At 37.2% G+C, this 26,519-nt stretch overlaps 8 protein-coding genes across 18 annotated transcripts; all 8 read left to right on the forward strand.

Moving 5' to 3' along the window:
• The first annotated feature begins 587 nt into the window (after positions 1 to 587).
• On the forward strand, positions 588 to 3,297 carry LOC103866306 (two-component response regulator-like APRR9). 3 transcript variants are annotated; one of them, XM_009144200.3, is made up of 5 exons: positions 588 to 988; positions 1,539 to 1,700; positions 1,799 to 1,929; positions 2,009 to 2,388; positions 2,459 to 3,297. In XM_009144200.3, exons 1-5 carry the CDS (start codon positions 799 to 801, stop codon positions 3,018 to 3,020), a joined length of 1,425 nt encoding a protein of 474 aa, XP_009142448.1. In that variant the 5' UTR covers positions 588 to 798; the 3' UTR covers positions 3,021 to 3,297. The 3 variants fall into 3 exon arrangements, with proteins under 3 accessions (XP_009142448.1, XP_009142449.1, XP_018514071.1); XM_009144201.3 differs by having other exon boundaries at positions 966 to 988; positions 1,539 to 1,707; XM_018658555.2 differs by lacking the exon at positions 588 to 988 and having other exon boundaries at positions 1,539 to 1,711.
• A 353-nt stretch (positions 3,298 to 3,650) lies between these two features.
• On the forward strand, positions 3,651 to 5,593 carry LOC103866307 (metal tolerance protein 1). Its single transcript, XM_009144202.3, has 2 exons — positions 3,651 to 3,901; positions 4,355 to 5,593. The coding sequence occupies exon 2, from the start codon at positions 4,355 to 4,357 to the stop codon at positions 5,501 to 5,503; it is 1,149 nt and encodes a 382-aa protein (XP_009142450.1). The 5' UTR covers positions 3,651 to 3,901; the 3' UTR covers positions 5,504 to 5,593.
• Positions 5,594 to 5,826: 233 nt separating this feature from the next.
• LOC103866310 (transcription factor bHLH70) lies at positions 5,827 to 8,218 on the forward strand. Of its 3 annotated transcripts, XM_018658556.2 has the most exons (4): positions 5,827 to 6,580; positions 6,913 to 7,452; positions 7,543 to 7,827; positions 7,905 to 8,218. In XM_018658556.2, the coding sequence occupies exons 1-4, from the start codon at positions 6,542 to 6,544 to the stop codon at positions 7,977 to 7,979; spliced, it is 939 nt and encodes a 312-aa protein (XP_018514072.1). In that variant the 5' UTR covers positions 5,827 to 6,541; the 3' UTR covers positions 7,980 to 8,218. The 3 variants fall into 3 exon arrangements, with proteins under 3 accessions (XP_018514072.1, XP_033146679.1, XP_033146678.1); XM_033290788.1 differs by having other exon boundaries at positions 5,827 to 6,850; positions 6,895 to 7,452; positions 7,543 to 8,218; XM_033290787.1 differs by having other exon boundaries at positions 7,543 to 8,218.
• Positions 8,219 to 8,352: 134 nt separating this feature from the next.
• LOC103866309 (protein CURVATURE THYLAKOID 1B, chloroplastic) lies at positions 8,353 to 9,825 on the forward strand. Of its 5 annotated transcripts, none has more exons than XM_009144203.2 (6): positions 8,353 to 8,620; positions 8,714 to 8,829; positions 8,898 to 8,984; positions 9,073 to 9,135; positions 9,387 to 9,424; positions 9,521 to 9,825. In XM_009144203.2, the coding sequence occupies exons 1-6, from the start codon at positions 8,482 to 8,484 to the stop codon at positions 9,579 to 9,581; spliced, it is 504 nt and encodes a 167-aa protein (XP_009142451.1). In that variant the 5' UTR covers positions 8,353 to 8,481; the 3' UTR covers positions 9,582 to 9,825. The 5 variants fall into 5 exon arrangements, with proteins under 5 accessions (XP_009142451.1, XP_033146683.1, XP_033146681.1 ...); XM_033290792.1 differs by having other exon boundaries at positions 9,332 to 9,424; positions 9,521 to 9,824; XM_033290790.1 differs by having other exon boundaries at positions 8,358 to 8,647; positions 9,332 to 9,424; positions 9,521 to 9,824.
• Positions 9,826 to 10,084: 259 nt separating this feature from the next.
• On the forward strand, positions 10,085 to 14,294 carry LOC103866311 (atherin-like). 2 transcript variants are annotated; one of them, XM_033290784.1, is made up of 3 exons: positions 10,085 to 11,650; positions 11,809 to 11,870; positions 12,149 to 14,294. In XM_033290784.1, exon 3 carries the CDS (start codon positions 12,344 to 12,346, stop codon positions 13,586 to 13,588), a length of 1,245 nt encoding a protein of 414 aa, XP_033146675.1. In that variant the 5' UTR covers positions 10,085 to 11,650; positions 11,809 to 11,870; positions 12,149 to 12,343; the 3' UTR covers positions 13,589 to 14,294. The 2 variants fall into 2 exon arrangements, with proteins under 2 accessions (XP_033146675.1, XP_033146674.1); XM_033290783.1 differs by having other exon boundaries at positions 10,085 to 11,870.
• LOC103866321 (glycylpeptide N-tetradecanoyltransferase 1) lies at positions 13,650 to 14,444 on the forward strand. Its single transcript, XM_009144222.1, has one exon. The coding sequence runs from the start codon at positions 13,650 to 13,652 to the stop codon at positions 14,442 to 14,444; it is 795 nt and encodes a 264-aa protein (XP_009142470.1).
• A 277-nt stretch (positions 14,445 to 14,721) lies between these two features.
• On the forward strand, positions 14,722 to 18,592 carry LOC103866312 (FBD-associated F-box protein At3g49020). The gene is made up of 3 exons (XM_033289432.1): positions 14,722 to 17,975; positions 18,042 to 18,179; positions 18,272 to 18,592. The coding sequence occupies exons 1-3, from the start codon at positions 16,794 to 16,796 to the stop codon at positions 18,590 to 18,592; spliced, it is 1,641 nt and encodes a 546-aa protein (XP_033145323.1). The 5' UTR covers positions 14,722 to 16,793.
• A 961-nt stretch (positions 18,593 to 19,553) lies between these two features.
• Positions 19,554 to 21,481, forward strand: LOC103866313 (soluble inorganic pyrophosphatase 3). 2 transcript variants are annotated; one of them, XM_009144210.3, is made up of 9 exons: positions 19,601 to 19,701; positions 19,800 to 19,935; positions 20,019 to 20,047; positions 20,132 to 20,197; positions 20,280 to 20,387; positions 20,470 to 20,535; positions 20,686 to 20,806; positions 20,900 to 20,981; positions 21,080 to 21,481. In XM_009144210.3, the coding sequence occupies exons 2-9, from the start codon at positions 19,800 to 19,802 to the stop codon at positions 21,120 to 21,122; spliced, it is 651 nt and encodes a 216-aa protein (XP_009142458.1). In that variant the 5' UTR covers positions 19,601 to 19,701; the 3' UTR covers positions 21,123 to 21,481. The 2 variants fall into 2 exon arrangements, with proteins under 2 accessions (XP_009142459.1, XP_009142458.1); XM_009144211.3 differs by having other exon boundaries at positions 19,554 to 19,935.
• Positions 21,482 to 26,519: the final 5,038 nt, after the last annotated feature.

Below are 26,519 nucleotides of genomic sequence, written 5' to 3' on the forward strand. Positions count from 1 at the left end.
AGCCTAATATATCTAACCACGTAAGCATATGTGAGTTGTTTATTACGTATTAACTGTCCATATCATAGACCAATAGATATTTTGTTTTGCTTTAACTTTGATGGGGCATTTTTCTACTCAAAGCAAATTTTATAGATTGTTCTAGAACTCTTCTTGTTTCCACACAAAAAAATATAAAATTTACACCACAAAATATGACTTAATCAATGCTGGCATTTAATATTGAGGCTGATGGGTCCATTTTTTATTCCAAAGAGTCAATATCTAATATGAAACTCTAATTTGAAATGCTGCAGAAAGATAAAGAAAAATATCTACATTTGAAACCAATCAAAATCCCTAAAATCAAAGTTAGCCACACAAATAAAATAGAACCCCACGTGTCATCCTCAAAACCACTAGATATTCCAAAAACTATACAATAACGACACGTGTAATGTGGACCTGGGAAGCAGAGCTACGCCATCTCCACCGAATCAAACACGATACAGGAAAGATCAAAATAATGGCCCATATTGAGCCACGTCAGCCCAAAGAAGGCCCGCATGATTATTCACCGTTAATTAGATTTCCCCAAGTTGTTTATTGCTATTCTCCGTTGTCCTCTGAGAAAGCAAAGCATAGAAGTCGTCTGATATTTTGGCGAGAGTTCTAGTGGCTGTGAATTTAGATACTAATAATAATAATAATAATATAACTCTTTGCCTTCTTCTTCTTCCTCTCGGCGAATTAAGATCTAAAATCTCAGTTTTTTTGTTTTGTTTTGGAAAGTTCTGCTTTTTCTCTGTTCTGAGATCGATGGGGGAGGTTGTGGTTTTGAGCAGCGACGAAGGTACTATGGAGACGATGATGAGCAGAGGCAAGTCATCGGAGGTCGTCCGGTGGGAGAAGTATCTTCCGACAACGGTGCTTAGGGTTTTGCTTGTCGAGTCCGATGATTCAACTCGCCAAATCATCACCGCCCTTCTTCAGAAATGCTCTTACAAAGGTCATTTCTTTACTCTGTTTTAATAGGATGTTTTAAAGTTTCCTTCTTTGTCTTGATTTTGAACTCAAAAAGTATGTCCGGTCTTAATCTTAATCTGTTTCAAGTATGTTCGGTCTGTGAATTATTTGTTCTTTGTCTTATTCTGTTTCAAGTGTCGTTCTTTTATGTCTTAATTTTGAAGTTACAAGTATCATGTTCGGTCTGCGTCATTGTCTTAATCTGTTTCAAGTTTCAATCTTTTGTCTTAATTTTGAAGTTACAAGTATGTTCTTGTCTGTGAATTATTTGTTCATTGTCTTAAATCTGTTACAAGTATGTTCGGTCTTTATATGTCTTAATTTTGAAGTTACAAGTATTATGTTCTTGTCTGTGAATTGTTTGTTCATTGTCTTAATCTGTTTCAAGTTTCGATCTTTATGTCTTAATTTTGAAGTTAGAAGTATTATGTTCGGTCCGTGTATTATTTGTTCATTGTCTTAAAATTTTGAAGTTAGAAGTATGTTTCTTGTCTGTGAAACTAAACTCGAGTTTTGTTTTGATTTCGAAACAGTTGTGGCTGTCTCCGATGGTTTAGCTGCGTGGGAGATTCTCAAGGAGAAGACACATAACATCGACCTAATACTAACGGAGCTCGATTTGCCAGCTATATCCGGTTTTGCTCTACTCGCATTGGTGATGGAGCACGAAGCTTGCAAGCACATTCCTGTCATAAGTACGATGTTGGTGATCCCCTAAGTCCGTTCTTTTGTAAAAAAAAAAGCTTTCTCTTTAGTTTTTGTTGTTCTGATGATTTTATTTGTTTTCTTCTAGTGATGTCGTCGCAAGATTCGATGACGATGGTGTTGAAGTGTATGCTTAGAGGTGCTGCTGATTATCTCATCAAGCCCATGAGGAAAAACGAGTTGAAGAATCTATGGCAACATGTCTGGAGAAGACTTACTGTAAGTTCATTTCGTTATGTTTAATTAATTTTAAGCTTGAACGAACGACTTATAATAATTTTTTTGGGTTATGAATCAGTTGCGTGGTGATCTTACTGCTAATGGTCCTAGCTTACCAGCTTCACAGCAGAACGTTGAAGAGAATGATGAAACTTGTGCAGATTCAAGATATCATTCTGATCATGGAAGTGGTTCTCAGGCTATCAGCGACAACGGTGAGGATAAGCTGATGGGGGATGTCAAACCGCTGTTTGAATCTTTTGATGTGACAATGGATTTGATCGGTGGGATAGACAAACGGAGTGAGTGTTACTATGGAGACAACGCACGTGAGCAGCATGTTGGGCCCGAGCTTGGGCTTTCTCTGAAGAGATCTTGCTCTGAAAGAAGTTTAGAGAAGAACCAAGATGAAAGCAAGCATCAGAAGATTAGCCTCTCTGATGCATCAGCCTTCTCAAGGTTTGTGTGCTTTCTTTGAATAAAAACAGAATGCCTTAAATAATAGATATTAATTATTTATAACTTGCAGATACGAGAATGGGAAGGCAGGAGAGAAAGCAGTTGTTGTAGCTGTAGAGGCAAGTAGTTCAGCTGAGCCCAAGACACCAAGCGAATCACATGAAAAGTTGTTCAGATGTGATCACGGAAGCGCTACAACGAGCAGCAACCATGAGAACATTGGTTCATCAAGCGTAAGCGGACACAACCAGTTTCTTCAGTCCGGGACTACGAAACAGAAGCAAGAATCTCTCTTCCCAGTAGAATCCAATCGCCCGAAGGCAAGCAAGGAAGTGGAAGTTGGTTGTCAGAGCACCAACGAGGGGACAGTAACAGCAGGAGGACAAAGTAGGAGCAGCAGCACAAGAGAGAAAGCAAAGGAGGAAGAAGAAGAAGGTGAAGGTGGTGTCACTGCCCAGCAACGCAAGAGTGAGAGAGAAGCTGCGCTGATGAAGTTCCGGATGAAGAAGAAAGATCGATGCTTTGGTAAAAAGGTAAGATATGAGAGCAGGAAGAAGCTAGCAGAGCAGCGTCCAAGAGTGAAAGGCCAGTTTGTGCGTGCTGTAAACTCAGATGCGTCTATTACTAAATAATGCCTCGCAGCCCAACGAGAGAAGTTTCCACACGGTGAAAGGCCCAGTTATAGAGAGACTCGTTGTAATATCAAGTGTGGCTTATTTTGTATTTGAGTGTTATTTTCTCTGCTAATCTTATTAGAATATTGGGGTAACTATTCCACTTACTATTAGATAGATCATCTCTATTATCTGCGAATGATCAAAGCTACGTTAAACCGTAACTCCAGATTTTCTGCAAGTTTTTTTTTTCCATATTGACTTGGCATTTAATGTAAGAGGACTATCAGTATTATCTTCTTCTTTTTTTCACTTAAATGGTAGTACTAGTAAATGATTTGGACATTATTTTCTTTGTGATTCAATTCAATGTATCCAAATATTTTTCCAATTTTGTATTTATTCTACTTTTACAATTTGTTTTCTTCTTCTCAAAACTGTGAACCAATAAAATTATTTCATTTAAAGCCGTGGAAAACCACTGAAAAGGCCCAATCATTTGAGAGTAAACCAGGTAATTAAAGCCCCAATCATTCGGTTGGATTAGTAAAGTAGTGCCAGAAAGACAGGAGAGCAATAATTACGGTGTAATAAGTAGAGTGGCGATGCCACGTGTATATAAAATTGACCGTGGAAAAGACACAACAAGAAAACAAAACCATAGAGAATAGAGATCTGTAAAGGAGGAGTACAAACAAGGATAAGAGAGAGAAAAAAAAAAAAGACCCCGGAAAGAAAAGGAAAAGAGAAGCTGCCCCCATCTCATCTCTCGTGGCCGCCTCATACTTTTCTATTCATAAATAAAAGGCTCCTTCCTTTTTCCTTGACATTCTTTAAAGGGCGAGGAGGAGTAGTGAATCTATCAAACCGGCAACTTCAGCCTCTCGACTCTCTCTCTGGTTAGTTCTTTTCTTTTTTACGTTTTGTACGCTCTGTGTTTGCTACCTTTATTATTATTATTATTATTCGTGTCGAAGTTGAAGAATCAGTCTTTTTTGCCGATGCATCTCTGTAGCTGTATACTATATCTGTTACAGTGTTTCTAGATTCTTCATTGTCACATCTGGAATTGGTCTGATTGTGACTCTTTCATACTTTTAATTAATTATTATAATGATTAGTCTGTTAATATTATTATATCGTATCTATGTGTTTGTGCTAGTAGAACCTCCTCCTGTACAGGACTAGTTGTGCGATCCATGTCTGATTTGTTCTTTTTTAGATTATAAAGTTGCTTTCTTTTTCTTTTTGCTTCAAACAGGTTTACCCAATTTCGGACAACTATATAGCTCCCTTCTTGTTCTTGTTCTTGTCTCATTCTTGCTTACCCCCTTTTATTTTTATTTTTTCAGATGGCGTCTTCAAGCCCCCAACATTGCCACATCATCGAGGTCAATCGAGGTAAATCCGCTGAAGAAAGCACAACAATTCTGGCAAGCAAAGCCTGTGGAGAAGCTCCCTGCGGCTTCTCAGATCTCAACAACGCTTCCGGCGACGCCCAAGAACGCAATGCCTCCATGCGCAAGCTCTGCATCGCCGTGGTGCTATGTCTTCTCTTCATGACCGTTGAAGTCTTCGGTGGCATCAAAGCTAACAGCTTAGCTATACTCACCGACGCAGCTCATCTTCTCTCTGACGTTGCTGCCTTCGCCATCTCCCTGTTCTCCCTGTGGGCTGCTGGCTGGGAAGCGACGCCGAGGCAGACTTATGGTTTTTTCAGGATTGAGATTTTGGGAGCTCTTGTCTCCATCCAGCTCATTTGGCTCCTCACTGGTATTCTTGTCTATGAAGCTATCATCAGACTTCTTAGTGAGACTAGTGAGGTTAATGGTTTCCTTATGTTCCTTGTTGCTGCTTTTGGGTTGCTTGTGAATATCATAATGGCTGTTCTGTTGGGACATGATCATGGTCACGGTCATGGCCATGGTCATGATCATCACAGTCATGGGGTGACGGTTACCACACATCATCACCATCATGGTCATGGAGAGGACAAGCATCATCATCACGCTCATGGGGATGAAGATGTGACTGAGCAGTTGCTGGAGAAATCAGAGAAGAGAAAGAGGAACATCAATGTCCAAGGAGCTTACCTCCATGTCCTTGGAGACTCAATCCAGAGCGTTGGTGTTATGATTGGAGGAGGTATCATCTGGTACAACCCGGAGTGGAAGATAGTTGATCTGATCTGCACGCTTGTCTTTTCCGTGATTGTCTTGGGGACGACCATCAACATGATCAGAAGCATTCTTGAGGTGTTGATGGAGAGCACGCCGAGAGAGATCGACGCTACGAAGCTGGAGAAGGGTTTGCTGGAGATGGAAGAAGTGGTGGCGGTTCATGAGCTTCACATTTGGGCTATCACGGTGGGGAAAGTGCTGCTTGCTTGCCATGTCAATATCACACCGGAGGCAGATGCTGATATGGTGCTTAACAAGGTCATTGATTACATCCGCAGGGAGTATAATATCAGTCATGTCACTATACAAATCGAGCGCTGAAAGGCAAATCAAATATCTCAAGAGTATTTTGTATAAGCATTTGCATTGACATGATGATAAAATCAATAAAGTTTTTTATCTTTTTGTCCACTTTCTCTTGTTCTTCATGCTTTAGGTATATTGGTATAGTTATATGTCAACTTGCTTAAGAACAGAGACGTCATCCCAACTTTTTATGAGATTAGGTGTGTCTTTCAATTATCCTAGGAGTCACAGGGCTTGTGAATGGTGTTAGAAGCAGGATCTGATTTGTCACAAGTGGGGCCATTGTTTTGTCCTGAGAGTCTGGTAACAAGAGGTCGTAAGTTACATCAGCTTTGTACTTTTATAAGCATTATTTTAAAAATGACTATGTAAAGATTGGATGTTATTAAGTTGCATAGGCTGTTCTGGTTTTATCACAGTAGTATGAATATGAGTGAAGAAAAATAAATATATTTTAGAGACAAACACTGGTTAGTACCCTTGAAGCCAAGGCATCAACACTTGTATGCTTAACAGGTAAGAATCCAGAATTCACGCGTTGAGGGGATGAATGTATAAACGCTTCCTTAGACTTTTAAAAGGTTAAATGGTCTTCTTCTTCTTCCTCTTCCTCATCATCATCATCATGTATTAACGAAAGCCCCCACAACTGACTGTCTTCGCTGCCAGACAAAACTGCCAAAGCCAATAATGTTTCTTTGAGGGACCTTTCTTATGTCAGAGATACTCTCTCTCTCTCTCTCTCTCCCTCCTCTCATGTTCTTTGCTCTTCAACAAACATCTGTTGTCATCTCTTTGGTCTTTATTTTTACCTCTTTGTTTACTTCCCTTTCTCCTCTCATATCTCACTTTCAAGTTCCCATTTCTATTCAACATCTTCATAACAATTTAGGACCAGTGTTGTATATAAAGCTAACGGCCTTAGCTGCAGAAGCGAGTACATGAGTATCTTTTTTTTTTTAATTCTTTAAAAACCCCTCACATTTATTTCAAGAGAGATACAAACAAACAAGAGAGAAAGAGTATTAAAGAGAGAGAGATCTCAGCTCTGTAATGGAGAGGATACAAGGGCAAAACAAGCTATGTGTAAATGTATCTTTATCTCAGTTTGGAACGTTTTTCATTTATTTTATTTCTTCTTTTCAACTATTTGAGCCTATAATCAAAAGATGTGGACATGCATATTTACTCCTTCCCCTAATGAGTTGCATTCAGTGCTTGTGGATGTTTGTTATACAGAAAACACTAACAAATCTGCTCTCAGCTGATTACCTCTCTTTGAAACATTCCATTTTTCATTATAGTTTTGTTTCTCGTTACTGACGCACTCACCAAACCACCCTACAGTAGATGAATAACCAGATTTCACTTGTTTCTATATTCTCTCTCGCTCACTTGGTAGGTACCTCTTTTTTTTCTTGCAGTTGTTGGATCAAAAAGTGAATGTGAGAAGAAGCCTACAAGTTCAAGCATCTCCGGAGGATCATAGCTTTCCTCTTGAGGAAGATCAATACTCAACTCTTACCTTGCAAGGTACAAGACTTCCATTTCAACAAATGCTGCAAGACCCTTCTTCGGTTTTGTCCTTCAAAGACCCACACATTCTAGGAAACTATCTCCCATATGAAGTTCCAGAGTTTCATTCACCGTTCCACTCAGACAACAACCATTACTATCAGAATCCATTTTTAGAAGGAACCAATGAAGACATCTCAAGCCAAGAACTTCAGCTGAACCCAGTAGACAATGCGTTTTCAAGACGCAAGCTCAGAAACAACAACTTGGCAGCATCAGTGAGCAGAGAGAAGAGAAAGAGAAGGAGAAGCAAACCAATGAAAAACAGAGAAGAGATGGAGAGCCAGAAGAGAATGACACACATAGCGGTTGAAAGAAACCGCAGACGCCAAATGAACGTTCATCTCAACTCACTCCGCTCACTCATTCCATCTTCCTACTTCCTTAGGGTATCTATACATAGCACAAACCAAAACTTGAAACCTTTATAATTAACAACGTTAAAGTCTTTTAACATAGTTTTTTTTGTTTTCTTATAGGGAGACCAGGCGTCAATAGTAGGAGGAGCTATAGACTTCGTGAAGATCCTCGAGCAACACTTACAATCCCTTGAAGCGCAGAAGATAACTCAACAAACTAGTAAACTGATAATCGATGCCACAGTGACGGAGAGGCACGTGAGTCTCAAAATCCAGTACTGCCAGAGGAAACAAGGACAACTTCTCAGATCAATCTTTTTGCTAGAGAAACTTGGACTAACTGTTCTTCATCTCAATGTGACATCTCCGTGCAACGCATCTGTCTCTTATTCCTTCAACCTCAAGGTACTTATAAAACAAAGAACCATATTATGCAAAACAAAAACACATATCATTTCTAAACATTTTTTGGTATTTTTCAGATGGAAGAAGACTGCAACTTGGGATCAGTAGATGAGATAACGGCGGCGGTTCGTCAGATATTCGACTACTGTTGATTAAAATAAAAGTTATTTAGGTGGAGTCTTCTTCTCAGCATGGTGGCATTTAATTTGACTTTAGTTTAAGGATACTCTGCAGAACTGGGCCCCACCAGATAAAGTTTGACGTTTGTTTTAAGAGTTGTGTACGTACGCCACGTCAGCACTATCCTGTTTGAAAAGTCGTTATCTTTCTTCATTGGAAAATGTAAAATGTATCTACAAATATGTTTTCGAAAAAACTCTAGGCAACACCATCAAATCACAGTTCTATCCAAATGAAAGCTCCAAGATGGCCTGTACGTACGCCACGTCAGCACTATCCTGATCGGGAAACCCAAAACGAGTGGTGGGAATGGTTACTTTCCCGTCTGCTCATATCTCCCTCCAAAAAGAAATATCAAATATCTCTCACACTCAACACTGATTCTCCCATTAATCTCAAAGATAATTATACTATTTAATAAGCTTCTTCTGATTTGTTGGTTTGATTCTGTGATTGAAGTGCCACCAGAGCGCCATGGCTTCCCTTTCAATCTCTTCATCTTCGACTATCATCAACTCTAGAGCTTCTCCTCCTGGACAAGCCTCCTTCTCTTCTCCATCGTGTATTTCACTTCCGATGCTTCCTCCTAAGCCGCTTCAGTCCACTGCTTACTGTCAGTTTCCCACTCTCCACAAATGTGAAACCTTTTTTTCATTGTTAATGTCCGATTCCGAGTTTTAAAAATGGCTTTTTGTCTTTTTTATAGGTCGGAAGATTGCGAGGAGGAACGTTCCGACGAGAGCTACCGAAGTTGAAGCTCCGGTCACCGCCGAAGCTGAGACTACAGAGTTGCCGGAAATCGTCAAGACCGCTCAAGAAGCTGTAAAGAGACTTTTGCTGCTTTGTTTTGTCTTTCCTATGAAGTGAATTGGATTTTGATTTGTTGACAGTGGGAGAAAGTGGAGGATAAGTATGCAATTGGTTCTCTCGCATTTGCTGCTTTGCTTGCTCTTTGGGGATCTACTGGCCTCATCTCGGTCACTTTCCATCTTCAAAACTCTTTTTAATTTCCTTTTTTGTTTGATTCTAATTTTGTTTTTTTGAATATTTGTGGTGGTGAAACAGGCAATCGACAGGCTTCCGTTGTTTCCTGGTGTTTTTGAACTTGTAGGCATTGGTTACACTGGGGTGAGAGTTTATTTCTACCTGTATGATGAGTATCATCTTTGCCTTTGTTGTACCTTTTCTGAGGATTTAGAACGAGATTGGATTGAGGATTAGTCCTCTGTATCCTAAGAAATACATGCAATTTAGTGTTTTCCTTACTAACATCTGATTTTCACAAATGGATTGCTGCTTCTCATGACTCATCTTGAATCTCAAGACTTGGTTCATTTTATTTAATGGACCTTTGAAACGTTGTTGTTTTGTTAACACAGTGGTTCGTTTACAAGAACATGATCTTCAAACCAGACAGGTCAAGCAATCTCCCCTCAATTACATAATTTGGTTTCGTCTAGTGTTTTCTTTGAGAAATATGAAACTCATATTTTTCTATCGTAACGTGTTTCAGGGAGGTGCTGTTTCAGAAGGTCAAGGATACATACAGAGACATATTAGGGAGCAGCAGCTGAATCAAAGGAAGAAGTGTGAGAGACATTCATGAAGGAAAATCAAAAGAAGAATCTAACACGTGCCTCTCTCTCTCTCTTTGTGCTCCTTGTAGCTCAAAATATCAACCACCGTCTTATATAAGTGTTGTAGATTCCATCCTCTATCTCTCTCTATGTGTTCCTTGTAGCTCAAAATATCATCCACTTTATGTCAAAGTGTTGTAAATTCTTCAAGACTGCAATGATGAGATGTTTATTTCATTCCTCTCAAGTTTTCAAAGTCTCTTCTCCATTTTAGTTTATATACAAAGCAAAGACTTTTAGAACGTTCTTAAATTGATCATTTAGGCACATTTAGAATTTGTTCAGGATGCAATGTATTGCATTTGTGTGTTTTACAGGTTTGGAGAAGTGCTAGTCAGATTTTGGAGCCCAAGGAGTCAATAAACGTTCAAAGGTGATGAAGAATGGCGTGGTAGCAGTCAACAGCCGCGATTTTAATTAGTTTTTTTTATCTTCCTCATATACAGCTCCTCCACTTTCGGAGTACTTTGATGAGATCTAATATCATTTTCTCAGGCATAAGAATAAAACTATAGAACAATATTCTCTTTCCGATTGGCCCAGGAATGGGAGCAACGTCCAAAATGCGTACCGGAATGTTTGTTATTCCATCTTGTGACATTCCTGTGAACAAGATACTTATGGGAACAAGATGAAGAGCGACAAGTGGCAAAATACATTTTGAAGAATGTAAGATGGTTGAAGAAAGCAACTTTCTATACAGAACCGGAAGATGTACGTCGAATCCTTGGAAGAGAAACCTGAGATGCTAAACGAGTTGGCTAGTGTAGTTAGAGCTTCAAATTCATGTCACCTCGTCTTTGAATCATCCAACTAATCTCTTTAACTTTTTTTTTACTACTATGCTCTTGTTGAGTCATTGAGAAATGTGAAACTCGATAAATTTAGCTAAGTACGGATGGTAATACTAAATCTTGATGACATTTGGGGGAAGGGACTGATGAATATTATAAATGGCACCAATATGAAACTTGGCATCATCACTGACTAACCATATCGCTGATTCAGTCAAAGATATAATAAATTTGTAAGTTTTGCCAGAAGAATTGTATACCTTGTAGCTTTCAGCTTTCACCCAATGCATTCTCAAACACAAATTATTTACGGATGTCTCATACAGCGCCGTTTGAAAATTGGTTCTATTTCTTGTGTTACAAGGTATCTCCCTACGCCTTCAATGCAAAATGGGCTCTCACTCAAAGATGCAACTGCGAACTGCCCCGAGATTATTTAAATGGCTTGTGGTACAAGCTACGTACGGTATATAACATCTGGGCAGAACGTAACCGAAGACTCCATGACGGCGAAAGTACAACTCCACCTTCAATATACGCTCTAGTCAGTTGAAAATATGATAACTGGTTAGATCAAACGAATTAAAAATTGAACTGGAGTTTCGAATAATCAAGGTAGAGTTTTAGAGTTGAACCTTAAAACAATCACACCAAATATTATTTTTATTAATAACTAAACAACATGTTGTTTTCGTTTTACAATCTTTTTTCTCAGTATAGCTTCTGCACTCACCGAAATCAAACGTTATAAATTTTTTGAAAAGTAAAACTCTAATCTGGAATCATATGGCGTTTCTGAAAGTTGATTTGTAACAAAAAAAAAAAAAAACAATGAACAATCAGTCATTTAGTAAGAAGAAAAAACGCTACACGTCAGCAATCCGCGTACTACACAGTTAACGAGAAGTATGAAGAAAGGGCAAATCGGTAAAAGCCTAGAACAAGGAATCAGGGTAAGACACTTGTCATTAACTAAGTGGCTGATTCAAAAGAGTTTGTTAGAAGTGGCAAATCCGTCATTTTACACACTCTTGAACTTTATTCCTTCTCTCTCAAGTCTCAACACGCTCTCTCTCCCTCTCAAACTCAAACTCTCTCACCACCACCAGAGATCAAATCTTCTGCAATTTCGGTTCCCGTTATCGTTTCTCGAGAAATCTTCACTTTCGATAGTTCGTCAACCGAGAAATCAGAGCAGAGAGCGATTCACAGGTTCGATTACTTGATCACGACGAGTCTTGTTTCGATTGTTCAAAACAAGATGAGTATAATATGTGTTTATCGATTGTAATATGAGTATCGATTGTATAATATGTGTATAACAAGATCACGAGAAATCTATGTTGAAAGATGATTCTGATTTTGTTTAGGTTTCGTGCTTGGATTGGCTGATCATTCTGTTCCTTCATCACTCCCAAGTTCACGAACGCAGGTTTCACTTTGTCGCAACTTTTTTTTTTCTTTTTTTCGTTTGTTGAAAGATGATTCGTGACACGAAATGATTCGATTTAGAAGTTGTTTATATATATATATATATATGATGTGTGTTCTCTTATAGAATCCAGAACTTGTTGTTCTGCCGCTTGCTTAGTATCGGATAGATGATCACTCGCTTCGTGTTTGTGTTTGACGGATCTTCTGGTTGCGCTTAACTGTTTTTAGTCTTGTGGCTTTCTCAAAAATCCTGAACCATTGCTTTTTTTTTTTCAGGATCAAGGATGGCTGATGGTGTTCGTTTTCGTGGGTTAACAGATCCTCTGTTCAAAGATCCTCGGTACAAAAGGTTTTTTTGACTTACTGATCGAATTGGACCTTAACTATCGATGTGTTGTTGAAAAGTACAATCAGGAGAAGGAGAAGGCAGCAAACAATATATCAACTCAAAAACAAACTCTATACCCCGAGATGGAAGAAGATGATGTTGTCCCTGCAAGGTTCAGAGCCTTTTTGCACGAAATTAACGAGTCTTATGGAGCTGTTTATCAAAATTACAAAGAGGAACAGGCCAAGAACATCAGCAAAGGAAAGCAGCAAAGATCTTATGCAGAGGTTGTTATGTGTCCAGCTGCAGCTAAGGTGGTCGCAGGAAGTGGTATAGTTGCAGCTCCTCCTCCTCAGCAGAAAACAGCTGTCTTGTCTGGTCCTCATCAAGCAGCTCATGCCCCAGCTAAAGTGGTCACAGGAAGTGGTATAGTTGCAGCTCCTCCTCCTCAGCAGAAAACAGCTGTCTTGTCTGGTCCTCATCAAGCAGTTCATGCCCCAGCTAAAGTGGTCACAGGAAGCGGTATAGTTGCAGCTCCTCCTCCTCAGCAGAAAACAGCCGTCTTGTCTGGTCCTCATCAAGCAGCTCATGCCCCAGCTAAGAGAGTTCTTCCTCAGCAGCAGCAAAGAGCTGTCTCATCTGGTAGCAAAGGATTCAAGACGGAACCTAGGAGACCACATCAGGTTACAGCTCCTCGTGCCCCAGCTAAGGGAGGTCTTCCTCAGCAGCAGCAAAGAGCCGGCTTGTCTGGTAGCAAAGGATCCAAGACGGAACCTAGGAGACCACCTCAGGTTACAGCTCCTCGTGCCCCAGATAAGAAGGCTGCCGAGCAAACATCATCGAGCCTTTCTGGATTGGACAAGAAAGTTAGTGGAGCACAAAAGGAGGCACCTTGCCCATCAAAGAGCGATGCCATCTCTAGTCCTCAGCACGGGCACAGTGGGAATGAACGTTCTGGTCCCTCTGATGGTGAGTTGATGAAAAAAAGGGGTAAGGAGAAGGTTGTGGATGATGAAGAAGAGCCTCCTCCATCTGGACTACTTGAAGTCTCAAAGCAAGCATCTGATGGTTCTTCTGAAGCTGAAGCAGAGATTGTCAACGAGTTGATGAGAAAAAAGGGTAAGGGGAAGGTTGTGGATGATGAAGAAGAGCATCCTCCATCTGGACTACTTGAAGTCTCAAAGCAAGCATCTGATGGTCCTCACCGCAGTGAAGAAGCTCCTTCTGAAGTTGAAGCTAGTTCACCAGCAAAGGCCGAGCTCAAGAGAGAGCCAAAGGAACTGCATTCCTCTCTTGAACTGGTCACATGCGATTTGAGCTCAGATGATATGTGTGCACAGGTTCAGACACTACTCAAAGAAAACTTCTCGGACACTGCAACCTTTTGATTTATCCAAAGATTATCTGAGGTGGGCCTTGCAGCCATGGGGTTATAAGAAGGAATGGCATATGGGAATCTGTTCCAAGCGCAACAAGAAGCTGCTTGGCTTTATCAGTGGTGTCCCTATCAAAATCCAAATAGGTGAGGATGTGGTTGAAGCGGCAGATTTAAATTTTCTCTGTGTTCAGAAGGGTTTCAAGAAGTTCAGCTTTGGTTCTTTGGGTTCATTCATGATCGATGAGATGAGAAGAAGGGTTGACCTGGAGGGTGTTAGCAAAGCTGTTTATCTCACAGTTTCAGAGCGCTCTACACCAAGCATCACCTGCCAACCATGGTACAGGGCATTGAAGGAAGAAAAACAACCACTACCTGCAGCAACAACACAAACACCTGGCTTAAGACCAATGTTACCATGTGATGTCCCTGCTGTTACAAAACTTATAAGAAGCTACCTTAGACAGTTTAGGGTTTCATCTTACCTTGAAGAAGCAGACGTCACCCATTGGCTTCTGCCACGGGATAAGGTTGTGTACTCTTACGTCGTGGTCAACCCTTCCACTGAGTTTGTGACTGACTTCTTCAGTTTCTACGCTAGGAAAAATTCTGATTTGAATGTAGCATTCTCCTTTTATCATGTTGCTAGAGACACCTCCACCAAGACTCTCATGAGCGATGCCTTAGTAGTGGCAAAGGAAAGTGGATTTGACTTCTTCGGCGCCTTGGACATAATGGGGGACAGATCTTTCTTGAAGAAGAAGCTGAAGTTCGTTAAGGGAAAAACTCTTGCTTATTACCATTTTAGCAACTTCAATCTTCCCCACCTGAAGCCACGAGAGATTGGTGTCAACATCAAAGCTACTTGAAATTCTAGTTTTTTGCATTGTCTTCTCAGCATATTTTGCTTTAACAATTGTTTTGTTTTGTATTGAAGATGAGATCTTGTTTAGTTCTTGTTTTATAAAAACAGAGGAATGATGATTAACTCTAGTTTTTACATCAGTTGTTTTGATCAAACGTGTTGTTTTTTTTTTGCTCCATCTGATCATCTCCTTGCATCAGTCTCTTGCCCTAGGTGCCTCAGAGTGCACCTCAAGCTTTCAACCTGAAAGACGAGGAAGCAAACTTGTTACCTCTCTAGACAAACAAACAAAAATCTATTGGGACTAACGACACTAGTAACAAGTTTAAATGAAAAATCCTAATTTGTTATCTCTCTCAATGGTTCGGTTCACTCATCACAAAGAATATTAAGATGGTGAACCAGAATCCCACTTTAGCCACACTACCTCAAAATCCATAATTAAGACTTTCAAAAAGGCACAAGTAGTTGCTTTCACACAAACAATACAACATGTGTATATTAACAACACAAAGACCAGACAAAACAATTACATTCTCTATCTCTACAAACTCTGTTAGCTCATTACTTCTCCAGCTAATCTTATATTAAGCTCATTACTACTTTATCTATGTCTCTCCTGACTAAATCAAGAAGTATAAAACTAAGCCTCAACAGCAGTTCATATAATCTGATTTCACCTTGGAGAAAAAATTTCTGAGCATGACTTGTAGTAATCTGGACAGCAGTTTTTGTTGCTATCTACATGCTCTGTCCAAAAGAAGAAGCAGATCAGTTTAACAGAAATAGAGCAAGAAAAAGCTTCTGCAAGAAAACAAAAGAAAAATAGACCTTCAATATTCTGTCATTAAAAAAAATACATGGACATTTATCTCTGTTAGCGCAATTTGTCTCTCAAGTCTGCAAGCCCACAAACAGAAGAAACGAAAAATGAGTGCGTGTAAATGATTATTTAGTCCCTGCAAGCAAACAAACAGATATATAAATGTATAACCGTGAAGCACGCAAGACTCTTGATAGACCGACCCGGGAGAGTGGTTAGCTCATCCGTGTTATAAAACAAATCTTGTATAGCCTTCAATTGTGAGCATATATATGTAGATGATAGGCAGATGATTGCATCCAATATTTTGATGAAACATTCAAGTAAACATATATATAGAGTTATCCTCCTTGTGATGAATCAGAAGGGAAATTTGAAATTCTCTCTGCTCAGCTGGCTTTTAAAAATGTCTGCTTCAGCTCTTTATATAAACTAATCTGAAAACAAGTTAAAATCAGTACTATAGAGACAGAGAGGGGTTAGTGAGTACCAGCTCTTTGAATCAAAAGTGAGAGGCACCATAAGATGCTGCGAAGAAGATGAAGATGTCGCCGCCAATTGACTTTCCACTACCGAGGTACTGCCAAAGTCGATAAATAATTGTTCTTTCTTACATTTTTATGGTATTTAACACTATCTTACACGATTTCTTGCACCGTTCTGTGCTTCCCCTAGATTGTAACACATGTATGCAACAGAGCTTTCTTTTGTTAACCTTATCATGTTTCGAGTGGATTAATTTGGACTTTCCACTAATGAAAACTTTTTATCTAGTTCAAACTTTGCAAACATATTTTTTAACGAATGGGATATTTGATGTTGTGATAATCAATAAAAAAGTAAATCAAATATTTTGTTAGAGTTGTTAAATTATAATATATGGATAAACTCTTCCTATTTAAACCCGTCTAAGATCCATTCCATTTAAATTTCAAATTCTGTTCATACCTTTTATATTTTAATATACTTATTGAACTTGCATTTTAGATAAATGATCATTATTTTGGATAATTTAGACCCTTTTAAATGTATTTAAAGCCTTTTAAATAAATGTTTTAAAAGTAATTCGTAAAAATTCAGAAATATATTTGAAAGATTATCATATACTTATATCTAAACTTCAAAAATTATATATATATATATATATATATATTTATATAATAATACAATAGAATATTCTATGCATACTTGTTAGGGTTTTGTGTTAACCTTCAGAAACAGAATCGTCGCCATTATCATATGCTTCCGATTAGTAAAGTTTGTCATTGCGTTTGGAGTAGTGTAAGTTGAAGGCATACATCTGTTATTAGCAACGATGGAACATGAAAGGTACGTGGAGTTTCTTAGTTTAGTTAATGGTTACTTTATCTTGTGCTCTGAATCCTTTTTTTTTCTTGCGGTTGTAAACACCAAAGTACCCAGCCCTAATATTTAAGAAAAAATCCTAATTAAAACTCGTATCTGTATACATGCCATTGACTATATCCTTACAGCAAAACCGGTGGTGAAAATCTGAGAAATCAAGATATGATGGACTGGATCAGTGAGCTGCCTAGAGATTTGATTATACAGATACTATCTTCACTTTCGACAAAAGATGTCACAGCAACAAGTGTTTTGTCTAAGAGTTGGAGATCTGTTTGGAAGATGGTGCCAAACATCAAGTTTGATTCTGGTTATCACTACAAAACTGAAAGCCATAGTTTTTCAGAGATTGTTTGCAAGTCTTTGCTTTCATGTAGCTCTCCGGTTCTAGAGAGTCTTTATTTGGTAAATATTTATGAATCTGAAGCTTCAGATGACATAGAACTATTGATTGGAGTTGCATTTGCACGCCCTGTGCGTAAACTAGTACTGGAGCTTCTTCTAGATAAAGACTATGACGGGGAGTTGATTAGAATATTGCCGAGTGTTTTCTTTAGCTGTAATAACACACTGGAAATATTGGAACTCAGCAGTAAGTTATTGCTTTTAGACTTCCCTTGTCGGGTCAGTTTAAAGTCTCTTAAAAAGCTGCGCCTTATAGATGTGGAATTCAAAGATGACGAATCTGTTTGCAACCTTTTATGTGGCTGCCCTATTCTCGAAGATTTGGTTGTGCACCGAAGGAACAGTTATGATTCAAAGGCCTTCATTATGGCGAAGATTTGCAATTCTAAGTATGAGGACGACTTGATTAGATTTCCGAGTGTTTTCTCTAGCGGTAATAACACACTGGAAATATTGGAACTCAGTACTATGCTTTTAGACTTTCCTTGTCGGGTTGGTTTGAAGTCCCTTAAAAAGCTGCACCTTATAAATGTGAAATTCAGAGACGAGGAATCTGTTTGCAACCTTTTATGTGGCTGCCCTATTCTCGAAGATTTGACTGTGGACCGAAGGGGCAATTATGATGCAGAGACTTTCACTATTGCGGTTCCATCATTACAGAGACTAACCATAGTAGATACTTTTCAAGGAACAGCTAATGGAGGCTATGTGATAAACGCCCCTTCTTTGAAATACTTGAACATCAAAGGGGTTGGGTTTGAATGGTTTCGCGGACTCATCACCCTAGGCGAGTGTTATGAGTTTTTTCTGATTGAGAATGCGACAGAACTGGTGGAGGCTAAAATCATAGGCGTTATAATGGATATCCATGTACACAATGAGGATATTTTGGCTTCTCTAGCTTCAGTAAAACGTCTTTCTTTAGACTTTTCACCCTTGAAGGTACGATATCTTTTTTTAGTGTTCATCCTTGTTTTATATACTAATTAATATTTTCATCATGGACAGATCAAGTGTCCTACTGGTATTACCTTCTACCAGCTGGTATCTTTGGAGCTTAATACACGTAAAAGTGAGTGGTCGAATCTACTTGCTCGCATGCTCGATAATTCTCCTAAATTGCAAATCCTCAAGCTCATTAACACCGTAAGAAATTTTAATTAGTTTTTTTTTTTACTCATATACAGCTCCTTCACTTTCAGGGTACTTTGATGAGATCTAATATCATTTTTCTTCAGGCAAATGATTATAACAATAGAACATTATACTCCTTCCGATTGGTCGGCGAATGGGAGAAACGTCCAAAATGCGTACCGGAATGTTTGTTATTCCATCTTGTGACATTCCAGTGGACAAATTACCTATGGGAACTAGAAGAAGAGCTAGAAGTGGCAAAATACATTTTAAAGAATGCAAGATGGTTGAAGAAAGCAACTTTCTATACGGAACCGGAAGATGTCGAAACCTTGGAAGAGAAACGTGAGATGCTAAACGAATTGGCTAGTGTAGTTAGGGCTTCAAATTCATGTCACCTCGTCTTTGAATCATCATCCAACTAATCTCTTTAACTTTTTTTTACTACTATGCTCTTGTTGAGTCATTGAGAAATGTAAAACTCGATAAAATTTAGCTAAGTACGGATGGTAATACTAAATCTTGATGACATTTGGGGGAAGGGACTGATGAATATTATAAATGGCACCAATATGAAGCTTCGCATCATCACTCACTAACCATATTCGCTGATTCAGTCAAAGATATAATAAATTTGTAAGTTTTGCCAACATTCATAGAAGAATTGTGTGTACCTTGTAGCTTTCAGGTTTCACCCTATGCATTCTCAAACACAAATTATATACGGATGTCTCATACAAAAATTGGTCTAATTTCTTGTGTTACAAGGTATCTCCTACGCCTTCTAAACTTCAAATCTGGAAAGGTTGAAAGTGAATCAAAAGAATCATATACATGTGAGGCTAAATTCTCGGAGACACGGAATTTTGAAGCTGAGAGTTTATATCTATGAATCTTCAATCATGTTCCTTCCTTGGTGAAACAATTTGTGAAAACGCTTCTTTCTTTCTGCCTTGTAAATGATGTTTTTGACCTTTCAAAACGGCTCTTTCACGTGCTTGGATAACACTACAATTCCCACAAAATTGTCAAAACGCTTATCTTTTCTAACTTTTTCAATATTTCTATTTATTTTAAGAGACTCTATGTGATACCTCAATGTTGATACTCTTAAAGAGTCGAGCTCGTAAGTTACATCAGTAAGTACACACAAAGATAAAGTTATGTAATAAGGCTTGTATAGCATTTCTTAAAAGGACTATGTGAAGGTTGGATGTTGTTAATAGACGAGGAATCTGTTTCCAACCACGAGATCGTGTTGTGAAAAAATAAATCGTGGTAGTAATTGGTAGTCACGGTTATAACAACGTGCATGCACCTTAAACAAGTTGAATGCTTTGTTTTCAATTTATTTTCTAAAATAAAATATTGAAATCAAAGGGCTGAGAAAGAATATCTCTGGTATCAATATTGATTTTGACCAAGTCGTTATGCTATTATTAAACTCTGGTTTCTCGTGTGTATATAAACCTAGCTCTGTTTCTGCAGAAATTACATTTGTTTTTGTCCCTTGTAACCGAAACAGGATCCAAAGGTAATTTATACTAACATCTGATGGTTCTTGATCTAATAGATCTTAACAAAAGGTCAATGCGTTTTGAATCATATTTGTGATTTGATGTGATTACACAGATGAGTGAAGAAACGTATGAAGAAACGATGGAAACAAGTCAATCTCCTCGTCCTGCTCCAAAACTGAACGAGAGGATCCTCTCAACTCTATCCAGGAGATCTGTAGCTGCGCATCCATGGCACGACCTTGAGATCGGTAACTTCACTTTTTTTTCAATGGCCCTTATAGTCACATCTACACACAAATTTTGAAGTTTTATTTTGTTTTTTTCATTTCAGGTCCTGAAGCTCCATTAGTCTTCAATGTGGTATGTCTCTTAATTATACCTATTAGCCAAAATAATTTTTTTTCATTTCTCTTTTAATTTGTTAACAAGAGCCTCCTTGGTCAGGTGGTTGAGATCACAAAGGGAAGCAAAGTGAAATATGAACTTGACAAAAAGACCGGTCTTATCAAGGTAAGAGTAATGAAATTCACAGATTGTATCTTATTCTTTTCAAATAGTTCTTCTCATCGATGACATTGGGTTTCAATCTCAGGTTGACCGGATCTTGTACTCATCTGTTGTGTATCCTCACAACTACGGATTCATACCCAGGACATTGTGTGAAGACAATGATCCTCTTGATGTTCTTGTCCTCATGCAGGTACACAACATCAAAATCACTAGAGGAAATGTATCATCCATTTTTCAAAGTTTTTTTTAAACCTGTTTAAGCTTGTTTATAGGAACCAGTGCTTCCAGGATGTTTTCTCCGTGCTAGAGCCATTGGATTAATGCCCATGATTGATCAGGTTTCTCCTCTTCAATCTCTTACCACAAATATCCATAAATGTTTCCTTGCTTCTCATGCAACATAGAAAGAGCTAAAATGTTAAATCTTTTGCATTGAGAGAGTGAATAAGAATCAAACCTGAAGATGATGACTAACACTCATCATACAGGGAGAGATGGACGACAAAATCATAGCCGTGTGTGCAGACGATCCAGAGTACAAACATTTCACCGACATCAAACAACTCGCTCCTCACCGCCTCTCAGAAATCCGCCGTTTCTTCGAAGACTGTAACCTCCTTTTCTTTATTTATAAGATCAAATTGTGAAAAAATAAAAAAAAACAATACCTAATGTTTTCTTTATTGGATCTTATGCTTGTAGACAAGAAGAACGAGCACAAGGAGGTGGCTGTAAACGATTTCTTGCCATCGGAGAAGGCACATGAAGCAATCCAGTACTCCATGTAACATTCCCCAAAACCCTAAACCTAAAATTTGCAAAACTTTGATAAAATATTGGAAAAGAGAGTAATGAATGTATAATCGTTTAATGAATTTACAGGGATCTATACGCTGAGTATATTCTCCATACGTTGAGGAGATGAACCAGCAACAACAGGTTATCTTCACATACACGGAAAGAAGTTCATGCTTCGCAGCATCCCCCCAATGAAATATTTTCACGGAATTTATTATTTTGAATATTCATTTTCCGACATTATTTTGAATATTCATAGTTACATATATATGTTCAAATTTTCCAGTTTTGTCTTGTTAATTTTTTTTTTCGTTTCTTTTTCTTGTGATGTTGCAATTTTGTTGATTTGTGTAATTTGAAACTGATACAAACTGTCTTTTTCTTCTTTCGCTTTCTGTTTACCCACTGATTATTACTCAAATGTTGTTAGGTAACTTATTCACTAAGAACATTAATAGGATTTTTAGGGTAGAGTTCTTAGTGTAATATAAAATACGTCTCTTAACTTTTAACTAAAAACACTAATTAAGAAATATTTTTAAATATGAGATATAAAAAATGTCTCTTAGCAGAAAAGTGTCAAATCATACTCTAAGAATTTCAAACGGGTCTCCTTCATTAATCATTCTTTTTCTTGTGATGTTGCAATTTTTTTGATTTATGTAATTTGAAACTGAGGCAAACTGACTTTTTCTTCTTTCCTTTATGCTGACCCACTGATTATTTATCGCTCAAATGTTGTTTGGTAATTCGTTCACTAATGGGCTTTAGAATCTCTTTAGGCCCAAATATATCGGGCTTTTAAATTTTATTTTGAGTACTCTTTTATTTTTCTCTTAAGATGCAAAAGAAAAACAAAAAGAAAACGTCAGAAAAGAGAGAAAAATCGTAACGAGATCTCTCTATCTGTGTACACTAACACTACAGAACATTGAACATAAACAGATTTTGTTTAGTTGGTAAATATTGTGAAGTGTGGATCCAAATGAGAAAGCGACTAAACGTGAGTAGCACATATATAGATAGAGAATGGGCTATTGGATTTATCATCTATATCGTATTTATTTTGGGCCTCACTTTTTTCATTGGGACCACCCTATAGTCCCCTCCAATTTGTTTTTCTTTTAAACTGTAATCAACTAAATGACGAGTTAACTGTAAAATATGGTCCGACATGTGTACGTGAGTATGTATGTATTTATCAAATATGATGTATATATAATTAGTATTTTAAGATTTGTAACAGTGATTGAATGATTGAATAAATGTGAATATAAGATTGGAGCTGTAGGGGAAGCTGACATACATCAATGGAGTTATACACTAATATACGAATGTCTAATAGTATAAAGTTTGATAGATAATAGTGAAAGCATCCAAATTCAATATACAGTGTTTCTGGCCTTCGTAGTTGAGACAGCCTGAGCGGTTTGATTCCTTTGCGTCCATCCTACCATACAAACCGACCCCATCTTATTATATTTCTCATTTATATTTCATCCACATAAACAAATCTAACATATTTTCTTTCACTATCACTAAATAGTTTGTTTTACTTTTAGTAATAGTACTATAGGCTAACTAGCACCACTAACATTAAATCATAGTTAAAAATCATAGTTAAAAATACTGAAAATATGTAAAAAAGGATGATGAAACCAAATTATGTGAACATAATGAAAACATATTGAAGACTATTATTGTTTTTTCCTTTTCGCACATGGACTTTTCAAGTAGATGCATGCTTAAAAGACTAATTATGTTTTTCATTTTTTTTTAATGGAGAAGGCAGGCTAGAGAGATAGAGATGGATAGAGCCTTAGACTCTTGGGGCAAATGACAACTTGAGCATGTTGTTGCCATTATCGCACCACCGATTCTCCGTTTTTAAGATTTTAAGTTAAGCAAAATAATTTTAAAAATTGGACCGCCTTCAACTTCACCACTACCTCTTCGATGGCGACCGATCTTATATGTATTATTATCATACCTTTTTTAACAATCAATAATGGTCGATTTAATTAAATTAACACGAGTGACTCTAAGAGCACCCGCAACGGGAATCCTTAACGGGGAGTCCTTAGGGAAAAAATAATTAAATAATCGGTAGACCCCACCAAAAGCTAAGGATTCAATCCTTAAAATTCCTAAATAAGGACTCTTTCTTAGTGAATCATTGTACTATTTGCGGGTTTCGACGACATGTGGCGACCCGTGATTGGTTGATATTTATTTATTTTATCTAAAAAAGAATAAATAAATAATAATATTTAAAAAATCAAAATACACTTTTTCTAAGGACTCCTCTTAGAGTAACACTATTGCAGGTGTTCTAAGGAGATCGCGTCGGTCCAAAAACCTACAACTAATTTATAATATAAACATTATCTTTATAAAAAACAGAGAAACCCTAATTTTCTAAAGGCTACATTTTCTTGTCTTGCCCACATACACACCTTAATGGGTCGAGCAAAAGCCAGGCATGCCATACCCCCAATCTATTGATCGAACTATTTATAGTCATGTGCAGTATGATCAATTAATAACGTAATTATACATTGAATTAAATGTACATATTGGATGCGTGTGTATGTTGCCAAAAAAAAAGTTGGGTCGAGATGCGTATGGTGGTTTTTCTGGTTAATAGTTGATTTTAGAAGAAAAACAAAAATTACAAGATTTAATTTTTAATTTAGAGAGGATTTAAATTAGAGAGGATATAGAGTTTGGCCTTGGCATTTGAAAGGATGGGAAGACTCTATGGGATTAAGAAGGTCTCAGGTGATGGACAAATTAAAGAAATTAAGGATCGCGAGTGGGCATTTATTTAAACAAGAAAGAGTGCGAGTCTGGATTTTTCGGTATACATTAAAAAGTGGTCCTTACCCTAAACCCCATCTTTTCCTTCTTTCATTATCATATGCTTTATATATCTCTCTATACGTACACCTACTCACCATCATTATCATAAGCTAATCTGGCACATTAAACAACTATTATAAATTGGGTTTGCAAAATTCTACTTTAATTCCATAGCAAACTAATTCGATTCGTTCTTGTGTGTGTTAATTATAGCCATATATAGAGTATGAGCTAGGTTCAAATTTGGAATGTAATGCTGTGGTTGTAGTTATGAGGCTTTTGCTACGGAAATGGCTATTGATCATAACCTTTTTGGTTAACAAAGTGTTCCGCATTTAAAATAATGAAAATAACATATTATTGACTTTGAAAAGAAAAAAAAACAAGAAAAAGCAAGACAATAAAAACTGGATTTTGTGAGAGATTTTAAAAGTTGTTAAGTTTTAAGAAGTGTTAGAGTAAATAAACAATTGAAATACCATATCAGATATTAGACCAAAGAAAAACGAATATAAGTGTGGTTAAACTCAGCTTAGTATGGAGATCTTTTTTTGGAAAATAACTAATTCAGGAACAAAATTTCGAGGGTTTAGATTCAAAGCGGATAATAACATACTAATCGGGTGGTTAGACTTTTGATGACATATATTTAGTTTTAGTAGAGCATATATCCCTAGCAAAGAGCATTTAGTCTCTTTCTTGTAGAGCATTTAGTCCACGAAGACATTTTATCCGTCACAACAAATTGATAGAAAAATTAAGGTTTTGTGATTATTGGTTTGAGAGAAATTATTTGAATAAATAAGTAATTAAATATCAGATATTAGACTGCAAAAATCTAATATATAAGTCTGTTTCAATTCTATTTAATGTGAGATTTTTTGGAATAATCGATCCAAAAATTAAACTGTTAAAGTTTTTTTTTTTTGAACAAACCAAACTTTCATCACTTAAATAGGAAAACTCAAACAGAGTCGATAAGGTTCATCAAGGCCAGTTTAGCCAAAGCATCAGCTTCGGTATTCTTGAGCCTTGGTACATGCCGAAAAGAAACAGCAGAAAAGGAATTACATAAATGTTCAATATCATACAGCACTCCAAAAGGTTCGGTGATCCTTCCTCTTGATGTAATGGCTGTAATGAGAGACTGTGAGTCCGACCAAATGGTCAACGTTCTTAGTCCCATTCTGACTGCTTCTAAGAGAGCAGTTTTAACCGCTAAAGCTTCTGCAGTTTTACTGCAAACTGTTAGAGTTTAGGTTCAAATAAATTGCTTATTTACTCTAACAAGAACGTTAAATTAATTGCATTAGAGTCTGTCTCTGATTCAGTGAATACTGAAAAAGTTGACCCCTTGACCGTGATCGTGAAATCTATATATGATTTTCTAATTTTAATGCTCCAAAAATAAATTACCAGTCAAGACTCAAACCTAATTAAAAAACTGACAGAAATATATATGGAAAAAGAGTACTCTAAGTTCTTAAATTAATGTAATTGTATACATATTTACATTTTTTATTGTTCAAGTTTAGTGTGGGTATTGAAACGATAAATATATTTTGTTCTGTCAAATGAAGCAACAGTACGTTTTTAACAATACTGGTAATACTATCAATCCCTTGTGCATTAAACTCTAGCTACACGACTCGAGGCTCGAGCTATTGATGTTTGGTAGAGCAAATAACAACTATATGATCCTTTAAGGCATTAATATTTGGAAAGCTAAATCCCCATCTTCAAGTCTAAACATCGAAACTAAGTTGATTGATTTTGTGGATTCAATTCATATTTAAAATTTAGAAATAGGTTGATAGGAATTGAAGAGTTGGATGTATGGAAATAGAGAGGTCCCCCAGCCCCAGGACATAGCTTTGAAAAGGACGACGCTACGGGCTCCTCGTAATTTCTTGACATTTCTTGTATTTTTCTCTCTCTCTCTACAAGAAATCACAGAAATAGAGAGATGCTAATATGTAAAGATTGACAAAAAAATAGAGGTGAAGAGGAGAACAAAAAATAATTGTATTCATTTATATAAAGAAATTTAATCGGATTTTCTTTTCTTGTGCTTAGCTAATTTTACTGATCATAACTTATGACTCATATTTCTTTTGCTGATAGCTTGCTATCATCCAGACTAATATTTAAATCAATTATATATCGTACTTAGGGGGGTAATATTATAAGATGTGCATGAAAGAAGAGACAACCCATTATATTTAGAAAGTTACAAAGGAACATGACGGTAAGCCATGCAAATAGTAATGTATTAAAAAGTACAATGTTCCAAAAAAAAGTATCTTAGCAAACAGTTTGATATATATTACGAAACAATTTGGAGTGTTAATTAAGATTTCAAATCAATAACGATTAAACAGAAGAAAACATTGTATCGACCACTAGAGGCTTTTGTGTCTAGCCAATTATGGACTGAGGATGAGGTTTTGGACCACGTTTATGAAAAATTTGTGACAGGCTGTTAGTAAGGAAATAGTATAACCGTATAACTATCTACTATATAATAGCGTCGCTTAACAGGAAAAAGACTATACGATTTTTTTTAATAAAGTTATAAACTTTAATCATCAACCAGCTAGCACTTGATTACCGTTAACCGAAATTAGACAAAGGGACAAGGAGTTGCTTAGTCTCTGTCAGG

Source organism: Brassica rapa, chromosome A04, assembly GCF_000309985.2.
Source record: "Brassica rapa cultivar Chiifu-401-42 chromosome A04, CAAS_Brap_v3.01, whole genome shotgun sequence".
In the NCBI taxonomy this organism is placed as follows: domain Eukaryota; kingdom Viridiplantae; phylum Streptophyta; class Magnoliopsida; order Brassicales; family Brassicaceae; genus Brassica; species Brassica rapa.

What these genes read in the sequence shown, in the direction of transcription:
- LOC103866312 (XM_033289432.1), top strand. Translation starts at nt 16,794, where the DNA reads ATGGACTGGATCAGTGAGCTGCCTAGAGATTTGATTATACAGATACTA. An exon ending in TAGACTTTTCACCCTTGAAG is followed by an intron (nt 17,976 to 18,041) that starts GTACGATATCTT and finishes CATCATGGACAG; the next exon opens with ATCAAGTGTCCTACTGGTAT. An exon ending in TCCTCAAGCTCATTAACACC is followed by an intron (nt 18,180 to 18,271) that starts GTAAGAAATTTT and finishes ATTTTTCTTCAG; the next exon opens with GCAAATGATTATAACAATAG.
- LOC103866310 (XM_033290787.1), top strand. Translation starts at nt 6,542, where the DNA reads ATGGAGAGGATACAAGGGCAAAACAAGCTATGTGTAAAT. An exon ending in AAAACAAGCTATGTGTAAAT is followed by an intron (nt 6,581 to 6,912) that starts GTATCTTTATCT and finishes TTTTTCTTGCAG; the next exon opens with TTGTTGGATCAAAAAGTGAA. An exon ending in CATCTTCCTACTTCCTTAGG is followed by an intron (nt 7,453 to 7,542) that starts GTATCTATACAT and finishes GTTTTCTTATAG; the next exon opens with GGAGACCAGGCGTCAATAGT.
- LOC103866309 (XM_033290790.1), top strand. Translation starts at nt 8,482, where the DNA reads ATGGCTTCCCTTTCAATCTCTTCATCTTCGACTATCATCAACTCTAGA. An exon ending in GATCTACTGGCCTCATCTCG is followed by an intron (nt 8,985 to 9,072) that starts GTCACTTTCCAT and finishes GTGGTGAAACAG; the next exon opens with GCAATCGACAGGCTTCCGTT. An exon ending in ATGATCTTCAAACCAGACAG is followed by an intron (nt 9,425 to 9,520) that starts GTCAAGCAATCT and finishes AACGTGTTTCAG; the next exon opens with GGAGGTGCTGTTTCAGAAGG.
- LOC103866321 (XM_009144222.1), top strand. Translation starts at nt 13,650, where the DNA reads ATGGGAATCTGTTCCAAGCGCAACAAGAAGCTGCTTGGCTTTATCAGT.
- LOC103866306 (XM_009144200.3), top strand. Translation starts at nt 799, where the DNA reads ATGGGGGAGGTTGTGGTTTTGAGCAGCGACGAAGGTACTATGGAGACG. An exon ending in TCAGAAATGCTCTTACAAAG is followed by an intron (nt 989 to 1,538) that starts GTCATTTCTTTA and finishes ATTTCGAAACAG; the next exon opens with TTGTGGCTGTCTCCGATGGT. An exon ending in CAAGCACATTCCTGTCATAA is followed by an intron (nt 1,701 to 1,798) that starts GTACGATGTTGG and finishes GTTTTCTTCTAG; the next exon opens with TGATGTCGTCGCAAGATTCG.
- LOC103866313 (XM_009144211.3), top strand. Translation starts at nt 19,800, where the DNA reads ATGAGTGAAGAAACGTATGAAGAAACGATGGAAACAAGTCAATCTCCT. An exon ending in TAATGCCCATGATTGATCAG is followed by an intron (nt 20,536 to 20,685) that starts GTTTCTCCTCTT and finishes CTCATCATACAG; the next exon opens with GGAGAGATGGACGACAAAAT. An exon ending in GAAGCAATCCAGTACTCCAT is followed by an intron (nt 20,982 to 21,079) that starts GTAACATTCCCC and finishes ATGAATTTACAG; the next exon opens with GGATCTATACGCTGAGTATA.
- LOC103866307 (XM_009144202.3), top strand. Translation starts at nt 4,355, where the DNA reads ATGGCGTCTTCAAGCCCCCAACATTGCCACATCATCGAGGTCAATCGA.
- LOC103866311 (XM_033290783.1), top strand. Translation starts at nt 12,344, where the DNA reads ATGGAAGAAGATGATGTTGTCCCTGCAAGGTTCAGAGCCTTTTTGCAC.